General features: G+C 37.7%; 1 protein-coding gene across 1 annotated transcript; it reads right to left on the bottom strand.

The window, feature by feature from the left end:
- Positions 1–137: 137 nt before the first annotated feature.
- Positions 138–9,066, bottom strand: LOC112046150 (ruvB-like 2). Its single transcript, XM_024082668.2, has 12 exons — positions 8,911–9,066; positions 8,552–8,738; positions 7,900–8,016; positions 6,767–6,848; positions 5,896–6,058; positions 5,188–5,284; positions 4,351–4,433; positions 3,504–3,665; positions 2,450–2,670; positions 1,515–1,653; positions 446–557; positions 138–334 (listed from the first exon to the last, which is right to left on the bottom strand). Exons 1-12 carry the CDS (start codon positions 8,914–8,916, stop codon positions 303–305), a joined length of 1,401 nt encoding a protein of 466 aa, XP_023938436.1. The 5' UTR covers positions 8,917–9,066; the 3' UTR covers positions 138–302.
- Between the last annotated feature and the right edge of the window lie 5,947 nt (positions 9,067–15,013).

Below are 15,013 nucleotides of genomic sequence, written 5' to 3'. Positions count from 1 at the left end.
CTGTGGGTTGAACACGCTAATCTCAGGAACAGTAGCTCAAATTAAACTAAAAAATGTTCGCGACAGGATATGGCTACTTTTCTACATATTATATTATACTTATTCCTATTGGAAATTATGAAATAAAACCCATTCAATACTTAATTAACACTTAATTATATTTGTTACAAAAAAATAGCTTAATTAAGGCTTAACATAAAATCACCTTCTGATGTCAACACAAAAAGTTCGTTTAAGTCACGAAATAAAGTTTTTATGGAATAATCGTCACTTTGATATTTTAACTTTTAAAGTTCTACATCTCACTGTGTAACCTCCATCAATTGTGGTGCATCTGAAAATGAAAATAATTTAATATATAATAATTTATATATATATAATAATTCATAACAGTGAGAGAAAGACATGGTCGACCGATAGCTCATTGAACAAACAACAGTGTTACCTCCCGCGGCGTCGTTAAACATGAACTCGTCCTGGTACTCCTTGAGGAACTGCTCCGAGCGATGCTCGTCGAGGAACAGGGAGTACACCTTCTTCACGTCTTCCATGCTCACCTGAGGGTACACGCAAAATATCATTATAATAAAAACCGAGTGTGCACAACCGACTGTGAACAAGCGACTGAAGAAAAACTTCTTGAAAAAAAAACTAAAACCTCTTTTTTTAAGTTGCTTAAAAAGCGCCATCTATGAGCCTCAGGCATAACTGAATCGCAACAGGTTCTTCAAAAGGGATTGTTTCAAAGTTCTCTACGAACGCTATCTACTCGTGAATATTAAACATTGTGGATTGCAAAGTAAACATTTCAATTGATACATTAGTTCAGACTTAGCTCGACAGATGGCGGTACTAGTTATTCATCAGCTAAACTTTATGCAGAAATATCTATAATAGGCTAGTTGACACATTTTTTTAATGTTCTATTGTTCATTATCGTTCTACTAGAATGAAATAAAATTATGATGGTAAGTGATGATGCAGTCTAAGATGGAAGCGGGCTAACTTGTTAGGAGGAGGATGAAATCAACACCCTATATTATGAAAATACGAGCTAAAACGCTGTCAGCCATATTTCAACTGTCTCATGACGTCACATTAACAAATTCCTTACAAATTCATTCTCTAAAATTTTACATATTAAGAGTCGTGAGAACCTCGAGAACCTCTGCCTTCGAGTCCGGAGGGCGTAGGTTCGAATCCGGTCCGGGGCACGCACCTCCAACTTTTGAGTTGTGTGCATTTTAAGAAATTAAATATCACGTGTCTCAATCGGTGAAGGAAAACTTTGTGAGGAAACCTGCATACCTGAGAATTATCTTAATTCTCTGCGTGTGTGAAGTCTGCCAATTCGCATTGGGCCAGCGTGGTGGACTATTGGCCCTCTCATTCTGAGAGAGAGGAGACTCGTGCTCAGCAGTGAGCCGAATGTGGGTTGATATTTGATTGGACTTGTACAAAAATTTGACGCGAACGAAGTTGCGGACGTCTGCTATTACCTATTACATACATACCTCCGCCGCCTTTCTCCGCTTGGCGACCAGCGACGCGGTGGTGATGAGCTGTATGGCGTACCGCAACGACGTCTCCGTCGCCACGCGGGTCAGTACGGTGAGCGCGTCGGCGGACATTTGACAGTCTTCCTCTTCACACCTGAGAAACAATCATTTCATTATTTACAAAACTAATATAGCATCGTCGTCCGTTGTTTGTCAAACTAGACGAATTTTCCATTTTTTATAGCTATTGTAAATTTGGAGTCCCTCAAGGGAGCATACTTGGTCCCAATTTATTTCTGCTCTACGTTAATGACATGAAATGCAATTTACTGGCATAAATATTTGTTTGCTGATGACAATGTTCTTTTGGTTACCGTAAAGTCCTCTGAAATCAAACAAATCGCAGAGATGAGAAAAATTTTGAAAATAACAACTTGGCTCAAAGACAACTTAATTTTTTGTGATTTAAATTTCAGCAAATCTCCCAATTGAAAAACCCACACATACAAATAAAAGATCATTAAACTATATTCCTAGTGCCACATGTTGAAAATATCCTTCCATAGTTTTTTTTATTCTTTACAAGTTAGTCCTTGACTACAATCTCACCTGATGGTAAGTGATGATGTAATCTAAGATGGAAGCGTGCTAAATTGTTAGGAGGAGGATGAAAATCCACACTCCTTTGGGTGTTCTACACGACATAGTATTCGCCCACTAATAATCAATCATGCCTCTTTAGTTAGTAAGCTTCGATAGTTGCCCTAATCGTAGGCTTCGTCATCGTCGTCATCATCGTCATCATCATCATCATCATCATCATCACCATCATCATCATCATCATCATCATCGACAACACTACTACCATCAATCAACGACACGATTATTATCATAACTTTTCCTGCTATCTCTGCTGTCGAATGCAGCACTCAAGGAAGCTAATCACCGACCTGATGTTCAGTATCTCGCGCAGCTCTTGGTGCGTGTAGGGCGCCGTGGGAACGATGATCATGCGGTCCAGCAGGTCGAGCGGGATGCCGTGCGGGCTGCGGTAGTCGGTGCCGCGGATGCGCGTGATGCCGCGGTTGGTGGCCATCATCACCACGGGCGCCGTCTCCGACTCCAGCGCGCGGTTTAGGAACGAAAAACACTCGATGTCCAGCATGTGAGCCTGGAAACACAACCATCATCTTGGAATATAGACAAACTACTATCTGAGTCTTATACTGATGGTCAAAATATCTAGAAGCTTTGAAAGTTCACACGTTAAAATACTTACAAAATTTTATTGAATTGATGAGGTCATTAATGAAAATAAAGAATAAAATTGGACCTAAGTGAGTACCTTGGAGTACACCAGATGTTAGTTTAAAAGAGGACTCATATGCAGAGAGTGAGTGATAATACCACTAAGATATGACTTAAAACACCTCTATAATGTTCCATTTGAACTTCACCATTTGATGAACTTCATAATGTCCAAGTTTTGTTAATAAAACAACATGGTCAACTTTGTCAAATGCTGTACTAAAGTCTGGGTACACAGCATACGTTTGCTGCGGCACTGACACTTTCCCCTGGTGCGGAACGAGGTTTTTTGACCTCGTACTAAAACATTATGGGGTACTGAACGAGGTCAATCGACCTCGTATCTTTTGACGACACTAGGTGTACGAGGTCAATTGACTTCGTACCGCAGCGAACGTGTTTAACTTCAGTAACAAGATATGTTGACATGTTTGCAAAAACCGTGTTACCGTGATAGTGCCGATTATATACAAGGCAAAAACGAACTCAAAATGAACATGGCTAACATTAATGGATTGACAATTTCCTTAAAATTTAAGTAACATAATATATTGACTAGGTATACCACCACAATATAATTGTCCATGTTAGTCTTACTTATACTAACGCCTTAGTCTCATCAAGACAAAGACAATTAGATTTCACCGCTATTGGTCGACAATATATCTCTTGTCAAGCAGATATATCGCTACTAACCTCATCAATGAACAGCACGCCGGGGATCATCTCCGCCTTGCCCTCCTCGCGCCACTCCTGCAGCTTGCCGCTGATCTGCTCGCGCACCTCGCTCTTGATCTCGCCCGTGTCGCCGGAGAACAGCGCGAGGAAGCCGTGCGTGCGCGAGTTTATCACGTCCACCTTTAACATTTGCATCACATTCATCAATATCATCATCATTTAAAAAAAAATCATAATTTAAATGTTTCAATTAGGCTTAGTTTACAAGCACTTTTAAAAGTCAAGTTGTGTCATAATTTATTTATTTATCATCATCATCATCATCATCATCATCATCAACATCATCATCCCATTTTAAAGCTTTACGACAACACAGGCGATGGACTCTCTTGTTATGATCATCATTGTCTTCCTACTTCATAATTGAATCTTCATCATTATCATCCTATTTTAAAATTTTACTACAACACAGGCGTAGGACTCCCTTGTTATTATCATCTTTATCTTCCTACTTCATATTTGAATTATAATCATTAACATCATCATCATCCTATTTTAAAGTCACCACAATAATCTTTATCTTTCTACTTCAATTTTAAATTTGAAAATATTTGCACACATGAATTTGGGTTTTGGCTCTGATTTGACATTAAAGGAAGATTAGATTTATTCCATCACAGACCTTTTTGCATATTAATAAAAGAGAGACATACAGTGAAACTGTGCGTCTAAATCACTTCATCGCCTGCTGTGTTACTCTGAGCTTTATGAGGCTCATCATCATCATCATCATCATCATCATCATCATCATCATCATCATCATATCATAGAAATATGCTACAGCTTGCTGTCTATTCTACTGTACCTCATGCAGCGTCACCGTATGCACCACCTCCTTGCGTTTCTGCAGCTCACCCTCGGGGCACTGCACGAAGCGCGCCTGCTGTCCTGAATACAAACCACTTTAATTATTCATTCGTTCATTCAATTACATGTTCATTTTACAAACAATGTCACGTTAATCCTGCGTCAATGTTGGAAGTAACATTTAAAAGGACCTCACTATAACAGTGAATAAATATTATGACCTAACAATTGAACTAACTAAAAATGGCTATGGCAAAATCTCTCTAGAACTGCAACAAGTTCTATACTAGAAAGGGTATCCAATGCTGCTATATTAGGATCTTACCAATACGGAGACGATAATATGATGTATTAAGGGTCTGATTAAATAATCGGTTTAATAAAGGTATGTTTTATGAAGAAAAATACATTTTTTATAACATTTCTTATTCAAAAAGTTCGCTGGTGTACTAAAGCGGCAAAGTAACGTTTTTAAGCCGTATAATTTTATCATAAGTTTTCAAAAAATATCGTAAAACTCAAGCTACTATGGTCCATTGGTAACAAATTAAAGATGAATTATTAATATATTTTAGAATTTGAATTATCGAGATTTTTTTGGATACAAGTAAATTGCCGGGTGGTTAGGGTAGGCCTGGGCCGGTAATGGGGAATGTTAGTTAATTGTCAAGGATACCCTTAACCCTACATCCATTGGTCACAAGTCCTGGACTTTGCTCGGAGGTTTCCTCTAGACCCGGCACCCGCACGGTGAATCCATGGAATGCTAAGATATTCGTCCTTCTAAATGATAATAAGCACAGCTATGCAAAACTAAAAATAAATATAACCACACCAGTCGCGTCATAGTCCCTGGCGCGCGCGAAGCTTCTCCCTAGCTTGTTGATCTTGCCCGTGGCCTTGTCTATTGTGATGACGTCACCCGCTTGCACCTGCGGACAAAGAAAGCATTGCTGATTTGCATATCTGGTGAAATTTTCTACTGCCATTTCGTAATCTGCTCACTAAAAACACAAGCATATCACAAAACAACAAAACAAAACACGAAATCACCAGGAGGTGGAGCGCAGGGTCCAGTTAACATGGAATAAGTACTGGAGCTTTAAAGAAATATTTAAGAGCAACATGCCAACCAAGCTGAAGACTAAGGTCATGAATTCTTGCCTGACCCATCCTTGCCCCGCCTCCCTAAGCAGTTTACAAATTACTATCACTAACCTTCTCTTTAAGCAGCAAATTGATTATTTTAGTGACCCATCCATGCCCCGCCTCCCCAAGCAGTTTACAAATTAGCAGCAAGCAGCGAGTCGATCATCTTAGTGCCCATGTCATAGTTAGTTTCCATGTCAATAGTCTTGAACATGAGGCCGACCCGTTCTTGCCCCGCTTCCCCTGGCTGTTCTCTCTACTATTACATCCACCACTTGACGATAATATAGAGGTATTATTAACACTAAACTTCTCTTTAAGCAGCAAGTTGATTATCTTAATGACCCATTCTTACCGCGCCTTCCCAACCAGTTCATCAATTATTTTCACTAACCTTCTCTTTAAGCAGTGAGTCGATCATCTTAGTGCCCATATCATAGTTAGTTTCCATGTCAGTAGTCTTAAGCGTGAGCCGACCCGTTCTTGCCCCTCCTCCCCCGGCCGCTCGCTCCACTATCACCTCCACCACTTCCCCTTCTATTATTTCTGACTCTTCTCTGCAATGCAAACAAACTTTTTGTATAGTAGTTCAAGTATTAAATGCATTTTTTTAATGTAATATAAATCTGAATGACAAAAATGGGTTACTATACTATAGCCTTTCTTGATGAATACTGTTTACCAACAAAGAATTTAGGAATGAAGGTAGAAAACGCATGGCATTTCATTACACGTCATCAACTCATATTCGGCTCACTGCTGAGCTCGAATCTCCTCTCAGAATGAGAGGGGTTAGGCCAATAGTCCACCACGCTGGCCCAATGCGGATTGTCAGACTTCACACACGCAGAGAATTAAGATAATTCTCTGGTATGCAGGTTACCTCACGATGTTTTCCTTCACCGTTTGAGACACGTGATATTTAATTTCTTAAAATGCACACAACTGAAAAGTTGAAGGTGCATACCCCGGACCGGATTCGAACCCACACCCTCCAGAATTGGAGGCAGAGGTCTTGCCACTGGGCTATCACGGCTCCATAATATCTTTCTTTCATAACTTAGTTATTTTAAATTATATATGGTTTGTTTATAAAATGGTATATAAAATATATTAACCATACCTAATTGTTCTAAGCTTATAATCAAAATTTTCAAGCACATAAAGTCATATAATATGTAGTCGAATAAACTCCAAGTCTTTGGCAAAAAGTTACCATGAAGGTAAGTTACCTATGTGTGCTGTATTAAGAAATTGTAACTTACTTAATTCTGATACCGATAGACTTCCTGATAGCTTGCGTCAGGGCTTCAGTCTTGCTCATCTCCAGTGAATATATCTCTGAACCTGTCACATACAAATTATGTAGTTAAAGCTCCTTTTATATTGGACTAGCGGATGCGGTCAAGCTTCGCTTCTCCCGTTTTCCCAACATTTCCCTTCACTGCTCTGCTCCTATTGATCGTAGCGTGATGAAAAGTATACTATAACCTGCCCAGGAGTATGAAGAATAATACCAAGTTTCGTTAAAATCTGTCAAGTAGTTTTTATTTCCATAACGAACATACAGACAGAGAGATAGAAAAAACTGTACAGTATCAATCTCTAATCACCCCTTGATAGTTATTTTGGAAATATATTTTATGTACAGAATTGACCTGTAGAGAGATTTATCATAAGTATAGATAAATATAGATAATAGAGTAGTCATACTTTCTTGAGTGACAAAATAAAAAACAAATGCACAATAATCATACATACAATAATCAATTAATAACAGATTTTAACCAAATTTTGTGATTTTTTTACATTTTTGTTTATAGGGCTGCTCTCAGATTGTCAGTACAAGAAATGCTAGTGACTTTGTCAGAGCAAAAATCCTGTAAATTCATTCATTCATTCATTTATTTTGCTGAGAACACATACATTCTAATGTATTCAGCCATTTCTGGCATACACAAGTTACAAATACTATTAACAAAATATAAAAAAAATGAATTCAAATAGCAGATGATTAATCAAAAAATAAAAATTAGAACAAATAAAAAATTACAATCTGTGCAGGTACGAGTACTTATGTCAAATAATAATAATTAATAATATAATAATAATCTTTACAATGTCATAGGATAAACATAATTAATAAATACAAACAAAAAAAAAAAAAAAAATTGAAATATTAAAAATGTCACAATACATAGTTTTTTATTTGCTTTTATAATTAAAAAAATCTCTAGTTGAATAAAATCCATAATTAATGAGCCACTTTCTAAGTGCGGGTTTAAATTTTCTATAGGGCAATAATTTCATGTTCCTTTATGTGATGTTCAAATCTCCTTTATGTGATGTGTGTATTGTTCTAATATACTCATATTTATTCTGATTTGGAGGCACAAACCTGCCATGCTAGTGAAAGGTGTGTCAGGTCCCAAAGCCTGCGCCAGCCCCATGGCAATGGCTGTCTTCCCTGTGCCGGGCTGGCCAGCTAAGAGTACGGCTCGGCCTGCTATTTTACCTGAAAAATACAATTAAATCACTTCATCTTCTTGCACTTTCTGCACTTGGCCACAAGGGTTGTTGTACGTAGGTCCATTTAGTGCTGGTCACCGCTGGAGTCACTCCAGCCAACCGAGCTCGCTCCAAAAGGTTAGCAGGTTGCCCAGTTTGCCAAATGCCTCAAGGAGTGTTGCTGGGGAAGTCACTTTATATTTAGTTACACCTCCAATTTTTCGGTTGTGTGCATTTTAAGAAATTAAATATCACATGTCTCAAACGCTGAAGGAAAACATCTTGAGGAAACCCGCATACCAGTACCACCAGCGTGTGTAAAGTCTGCCAATCCGCATTGGGCTAGCGGTGGACTGTTGGCCTAACCCCTCTCATTCCCCGAGGATTCTTCTTTTGCATCAGGTGAGTGTCACGCCTGCTTCTGACTCATTTGAGGAAAATATAATTTTTTTTCATTGTTAAAAATTAAAAAAAAGAATAAATAACTTGAGACCGTAACCTAAACGAAGTAACCATGACAACCAAAAAAATTTAATCATTACCTTCTCTGATCATCTGCAGAACCACCCCAGCGGCTTTTCTAGCCATCTTCTGCCCCACCATACCCTGGGACACTGCTCTTGGCTCCAAGGCATCGTCGAGTCCCAGCCCGCGAATGTGAGAATGGGCACCAATTCTCTCTATTCGTGTAATAGATCGCACTTCCTGCACTTGAGCGGCTGCTAATGACTGAAAACGATAATTTATCACTCAAGTAACGCGTTCTATAATAATAAAACAGTAAAAACAACATAAAACACCTTCAAGTTAGGTTAGAAAAATAATTCAGTAAGGTCTTTTATTTGCAAGTTTATAGGATTTCAAGGTATCCTAGGTGTTTTATAGTGTAATATTTACTTACGGCCATTTTTTGCAATTTAGTTTGATACGATTAAAGTAGAAATATACGAGATTAATTGTTTATTATTGCTGCGCATCGAAAGATAAAAACGCCGCTCGAAAATTATCACAATTCACAGACAGAACACAGACGACAAATCACAAATGAAAATGACGAATTTCGAATTCCGAAAATAAATATCAAAAATGACAGTGACAATAACTTTTTTAATAACATAGCTCTGCTTCGTGTTCTTGTAGATGTACCATAAACCATAGACATTTTATTCGTCTGAGGTATAGGCACAAGGTGAAAATATGAACGGAATCAAAATGGGATAGCGTAAACTCAGTAGGTGTCAACGCTCAGACCAATTACAGAAGGACCAGCACCAGCAAAATCGCACCCAAATCCACATACAAAATTGTCTGTCATTTTCTGAGGGAAACGAGCTTAGATTTGGTATCAAGGTATCATATACTAAACTAGAAGTTTTTGCCAGTTTTTTACACCATTCACCTGCACAAAAAGGAACCACCCACCCAAAAAAACACTCATGTTCATCACACCTATATTTTCCAGTTGTGGGAATCGAACCTACGGTCGTGGATGTAGGAAGCAGGATCACATGGCCGTGCCGTCAAATAATCAATCAATCTTCCGTACCTAATAGATTTCGACAAGCGTATAAATATAATTTTAAATTTATCAATTTGCATTTGTAGCTCCTCACCATTTACCACACACGGCAAACATTCATTGACTGATCAACATTCAAAAGAAAACCACGTTTTAATTATACAAATTATTTGGGTACTCTATCTGTCTACGAATTTAATTCATTATTAATTCTGTAGATCCATGATTTTTAATATAAACTCAGTGGCAGGTAACTATAAAGGTGGCGGGAATGGCAAAATATCACGAGCTCAGAAGTTATCCATCAATTAAAAAATACGGGTATGTTTTAGTGACTTCGGTGGATTTATGAAATCGGTTTTAATCAGATGTAGGTAGACATTGGAAGTGACTATTTACACGTGAACCGTACGAATTTGTTTATTTTAATTACAGATTTGTTTTATGAAGTCGGTTAAAATAGAAAAAAAAACATTATAATTTTTTTTAGTTTAGCTTATTAAAAGTAGAGAGTCTTTTAAATTTAAATTAAAAAAAAATATTAAAAATAGGAAAAAAATATACGTCACTCATTATATCCGTATGAATAAATATTTATATAATATGCTACTATTACTGATTAATTTCAGAACGATGCCCGAGCATTGTGCTCTAGTGTATTGTTACTCGGCGGTCCAGTGGATTACGGCGTCATGGTAGATCGTATAAATATCTACAAAAAAGTCCGCGACACACTACCTATCTATGTCGAGGCAGGTACAATAATAATTTTTTTATTTAAAAATTTTGGGGTAGGGGTAGGGTAGGGGTAGTTGAAAGTTTACATCGAGTTTCACGCGGACGAAGTCGCGGGCGTCCGCTAGTAATATTAGTATAGATATAGTATAACTGATATCATCTGATAATAGTCGTTAATTAATTAAACATTATTATTATAGCCGCGTGGTGGTCGTGGTGGATGTTTAATATCCCTCTACTACAAGGCTCTGTAGTGGCCCTTTAAAAAAGTCTGATAATATCCGGCCGCTCAGAGATTGTTTCTGATAGGTCGTGATAGAATGGGACAAATAATTCAGTAAATAAATAACATATTTTGTCTCATCACAACATAAACAAACACTTTGCATAACCTTATAACAGCGCAGTTCAACAACCTTGTTCGCCAGTTCGAAGTGACATCGCCCATTCGATCACGACCTGTCAGAAACGCTATTCCTGAGCGGCCGGGTTCTAATGATGATGAAGTATCAAGTAGGAAGGATATAGGTTACGATACCTTTGACTATTGACCAACTTTGCAGCCAAAAGCTTTTACTGATCCATAATACTTGTGTCTACGACCCTAGAGCTATCATTATATTCTTTGAGCTGCATTTGAGAGTAAATGAAATTATTTAAAAATGTTTTATGTTGTGAAGGATGTTTTAATAAGTTTATAGCACACTGCCACGGAACTCGAACTTTTTTTTTTATTCTTTACAAGTTAGCCCTTGACTACAATCTCACCTGATGGTAAGTGATGATGGAGTCTAAGATGGGAGAGGGCTAACTTGTTAGGAGGAGGATGAAAATCCACACCCCTTTCGGTTTCTACACGACATCGTACCGGAACGCTAAATCGCTTGGCGGTACGTCTTTGTCGGTAGGGTGGTAACTAGCCACGCCGAAGCCTCCCACCAGCCAGACCTGAATCAATTAGGAAAACCTCAATCGGCCCAGCCGGGGATCGAACCCAGGACCTCCGTCTTGTAAATCCACCGCGCATACCACTGCACCACGGAGGCCGTCAAAATTATTAGTTAGTTATTTCGTTAGAAAAACAACTAGTGTGGCGAACTCTTTCGATCGCCCGCTTTAGGTCTGGCCATCTACATTTTCAAAATCAAAAAATCAAAATCAAAAATCATTTATTTCAAGTAGGCTCAGTTTACAAGCACTTTTGACACGTCAGTTGACTATTTGTAAAGATTCTACCACCGGTTCGGAAGGCAGGTTCTGCTGAGAAGATACCGGCAAGAAACTCAACAGTTGCTCTTTTGAAAAAGTCATACAGTATTATAATTTACAATTAATAACAATTACTGTTTACATTTCTTATAGTTTTACTTTCTGTGTGAAGGTGGAAGCTGATCCAACGGCCTCCAAGCATCTTTATCATTAAGGAACTCATCAATGTTGTAGTACCCTCGACTAAGTAAATGTTTTTTAACACATTGCTTAAAGCTATGCATTGGCAGGTCCATCACAGTCTTGGGGATCTTATTATAGAAGAGTACACCCAAACCTACAAAAGATTTTTTTACTCTTTGGAGACGATATGCAGAAATAACTAACTTATGCCCGTGTCTAGTAAGACGTGGGTTTAAATCTCCTTTTCGTTTGTACAAATTAATATTTTGTCTTACATAGACTATACTGTTATATATATATTGACAGGCTACTGTTAGTATACCTATTTCTTTAAACTTTTGACGAAGGGACTCGCGTGATTTTAATTGATATATTGCTCGAATTGCTCTTTTTTGAAGTACAAATATAGATTGTATATCGGCAGCCTTGCCCCACAATAAAATACCGTAAGACATTACGCTGTGAAAGTACGCAAAATAAACAAGCCTAGCTGTATCAACATCAGTAAACTGTCTTATTTTTCTCACGGCAAATGCCGCTGAGCTAAGTTTACCAGACAGTTTTTCTATATGAGCACCCCACTGAAGTTTACAATCCAAGGTCACTCCCAGGAAAACTGTGGAACTCTCCATTTCCAGTGTTTCACCATCGATCATTACAGACTTATCTAATTTTTTAACATTTGGCAATGAAAACTCAATACATTTAGTTTTCTTGGCATTCAAAAGTAGATTATTTGCAGTGAACCAATGCGACACATGCGATATGGCACGGTTTACGTCGTCAGAGTTATCTTTATTTCTGTCGGACTTAAAAATTAAGGATGTGTCATCAGCAAACAGTACAATCTCACATATGCCGCTGACATGGTATGGTAAATCGTTTATGTACACTAAAAATAGAAAAGGACCAAGAATTGAACCCTGTGGGACGCCCATTATGGTAGTGGAACCGTGCGACTTTATATCATTTATGCATACCTTTTGTGTTCTATCACTGAGATAAGAGGCAATGAGATCGAGTGCAACACTTTTGATGCCATAGTGGCTTAACTTGAGTAGAAGGGTGTTATGGTCAACACAATCGAACGCCTTGGACAGATCACAGAACACACCAATAGCATTCTTAGAACCTTCCCATGCTTCATAAATATGTTTTAAAAGTTTAGCCCCTGCATCAGTTGTATTGCGACCTTTTGTAAAACCATACTGTTCAGGATGAAACAAGTTATTTAAATTAAAATGACATAAAAGTTGATTTAATATGATTTTTTCAAAGACCTTGCTAAGTGTTGGCAATATTGTAATCGGTCTATAATTATTAAGATCTGACTTGTCTCCTGATTTAAAAAGTGGTATCAATTTGCCATGCTTCATTAGGTTCGGAAAAATACCTAAGTCCACACATTCATTAAAAATAATGGCTAAGTGGGGAGCAATGACATCAATTATATTAGATATTACTTTCACTGACATGCCCCACAGATCTCCGGTTCTTTTTAATTTTAACAAATTGAAAGATTTTTTAATGTCTGATACAGTTATGTGGTGAAATTCAAAAAGGACGTTGCACTCTTTAACATTGCCTCTTAATAGTCTCTGGGCTTCCGTAGCAGACGAATCTAGTGAATCAGTTAACAAGATAGGAACATTCTGGAAAAAATCTTCAAAGGCATTAACAACCTCGATATCAGTGTTTACCTTTTTGTCATTGACAATTAATTCAAAACTGATATCCCGCGGTTTGATTTTTCCCGATTCTCTATTAATTATATTCCAGGTGGTTTGTATCTTGTTCTCAGACTCAATTATTTTCTGTTTGATGTGTAACGATTTCGCAAGAATACAAACACGTTTGAAAATTTTTGAGTAACTTTTGACATAATCTAAATAAGTTCGCGTTTAAGTATATTGTTTTTCCTCGTACAACTCGTACAGTTTGTCTCTACTTTTGTAAATGCCTACAGTAGCCCATTCGCTAAACTTTAATTTTTGGCTAGCATTAATGCGTTTAAAGTTAAAAATTTTACTAAACTCTCTGTCTATTGTCTTGAAAAGTTTTCACATTTCATATCAGTTTATATCATAGAGCCGTGATAGCCCAGTGGATATGACCTCTGCCTCCAATTCCGGAGGGTGTGGCTTCGTATCCGATTCGGGGCATGCACCTCCAACTTTTCAGTTACAGTGCATTTTAAGTAATTAAATATCACGTGTCTCAAACGGTGAAGGAAAACATCGTGAGGAAACCTGCATACCAGAGAATTTTCTTAATTTTCTGCGTGTGTGAAGTCTGCCAATCATTGGCCAGCGTGGTTATGGGCCTAACCCCTCTCATTCTGAAAGGAGACTCGAGCTCAGCAGTGAGCTGGATATGGGTTGATAATGATGATGATGATGATATCAGTTTCATTCAGGAATTCTGTGAACCACGCATGCGAATATACATTGTTATTGTCAGTAATTAACCCATCATTCCATCTGCAACACCTATTTTATGTTCCTTTATTTTATATACCTATACAATTATAATCAGTAATAATAATAATAATAATTTATATATTCACTAGTACACATAAAAATAATAGATGATCAAACGAACTTCTAAGCGAAGTTCGATCATTATTATATGAGTTGCATCCTTCGAATACATATATCTGTGATTTCCACACTAGGATTCCCTGTATTGTGGTAATCACTTTCTTCCACAGTAGTGAAACAAGAATATATTATTATTTTTCTCTCTCATTTATTTATTACTTCTTTTTTTTTAAATTTTTAACAATATAAGTATAAAATACAAAACATTATTAAAAATTTATAAAAAAAATTCACCCTCCCGCTGCGGGACATTTGAGTGCCCAAGCAACCGGTGGTCAGGGCTCCAGAGTGAGGAACCTCCTCACAATACGCGCCGTCTCAAGAATCACTGCCTTTTGTATCCGACTCTTGATCCAACAGTTAAGCGAAAGCTTCTTAAGGTGTTGGTCGAAGCTTTTCGCTATAAGACCATTGACTGAAACAACTATCGGAACAATAATAGTTGACTCAACATTCCACATGGCGGTAATCTCGTGAGCAAGGTCCAAGTATTTTGATACTTTTTCCTTTTCGGCTTTAACCAGATTATCGTCATGTGGAACAGTAATATCAACAATTATTGCACGACGCACTGACCGATCGACTAGCACTATATCAGGTCTATTGGCTACAATATACCTGTCAGTGATAATCGTTCGGTCCCAGTAGAGCAATGCACTGCTATTTTCAAGAACTGACGCTGGGTCGTACCTATAGTAAGGCATCTCAAAATCGATAAGGTCATATTGAAGAGCAAGCTGTTGGTGGATTATCTT

The sequence above is a fragment of the Bicyclus anynana genome, chromosome 27, assembly GCF_947172395.1.
Source record: "Bicyclus anynana chromosome 27, ilBicAnyn1.1, whole genome shotgun sequence".
NCBI classification, from domain to species: Eukaryota; Metazoa; Arthropoda; class Insecta; order Lepidoptera; family Nymphalidae; genus Bicyclus; species Bicyclus anynana.
The sequence above is the reverse complement of the archived record's forward strand: the minus strand, read 5'-3'. Positions and strand labels throughout refer to the sequence as shown.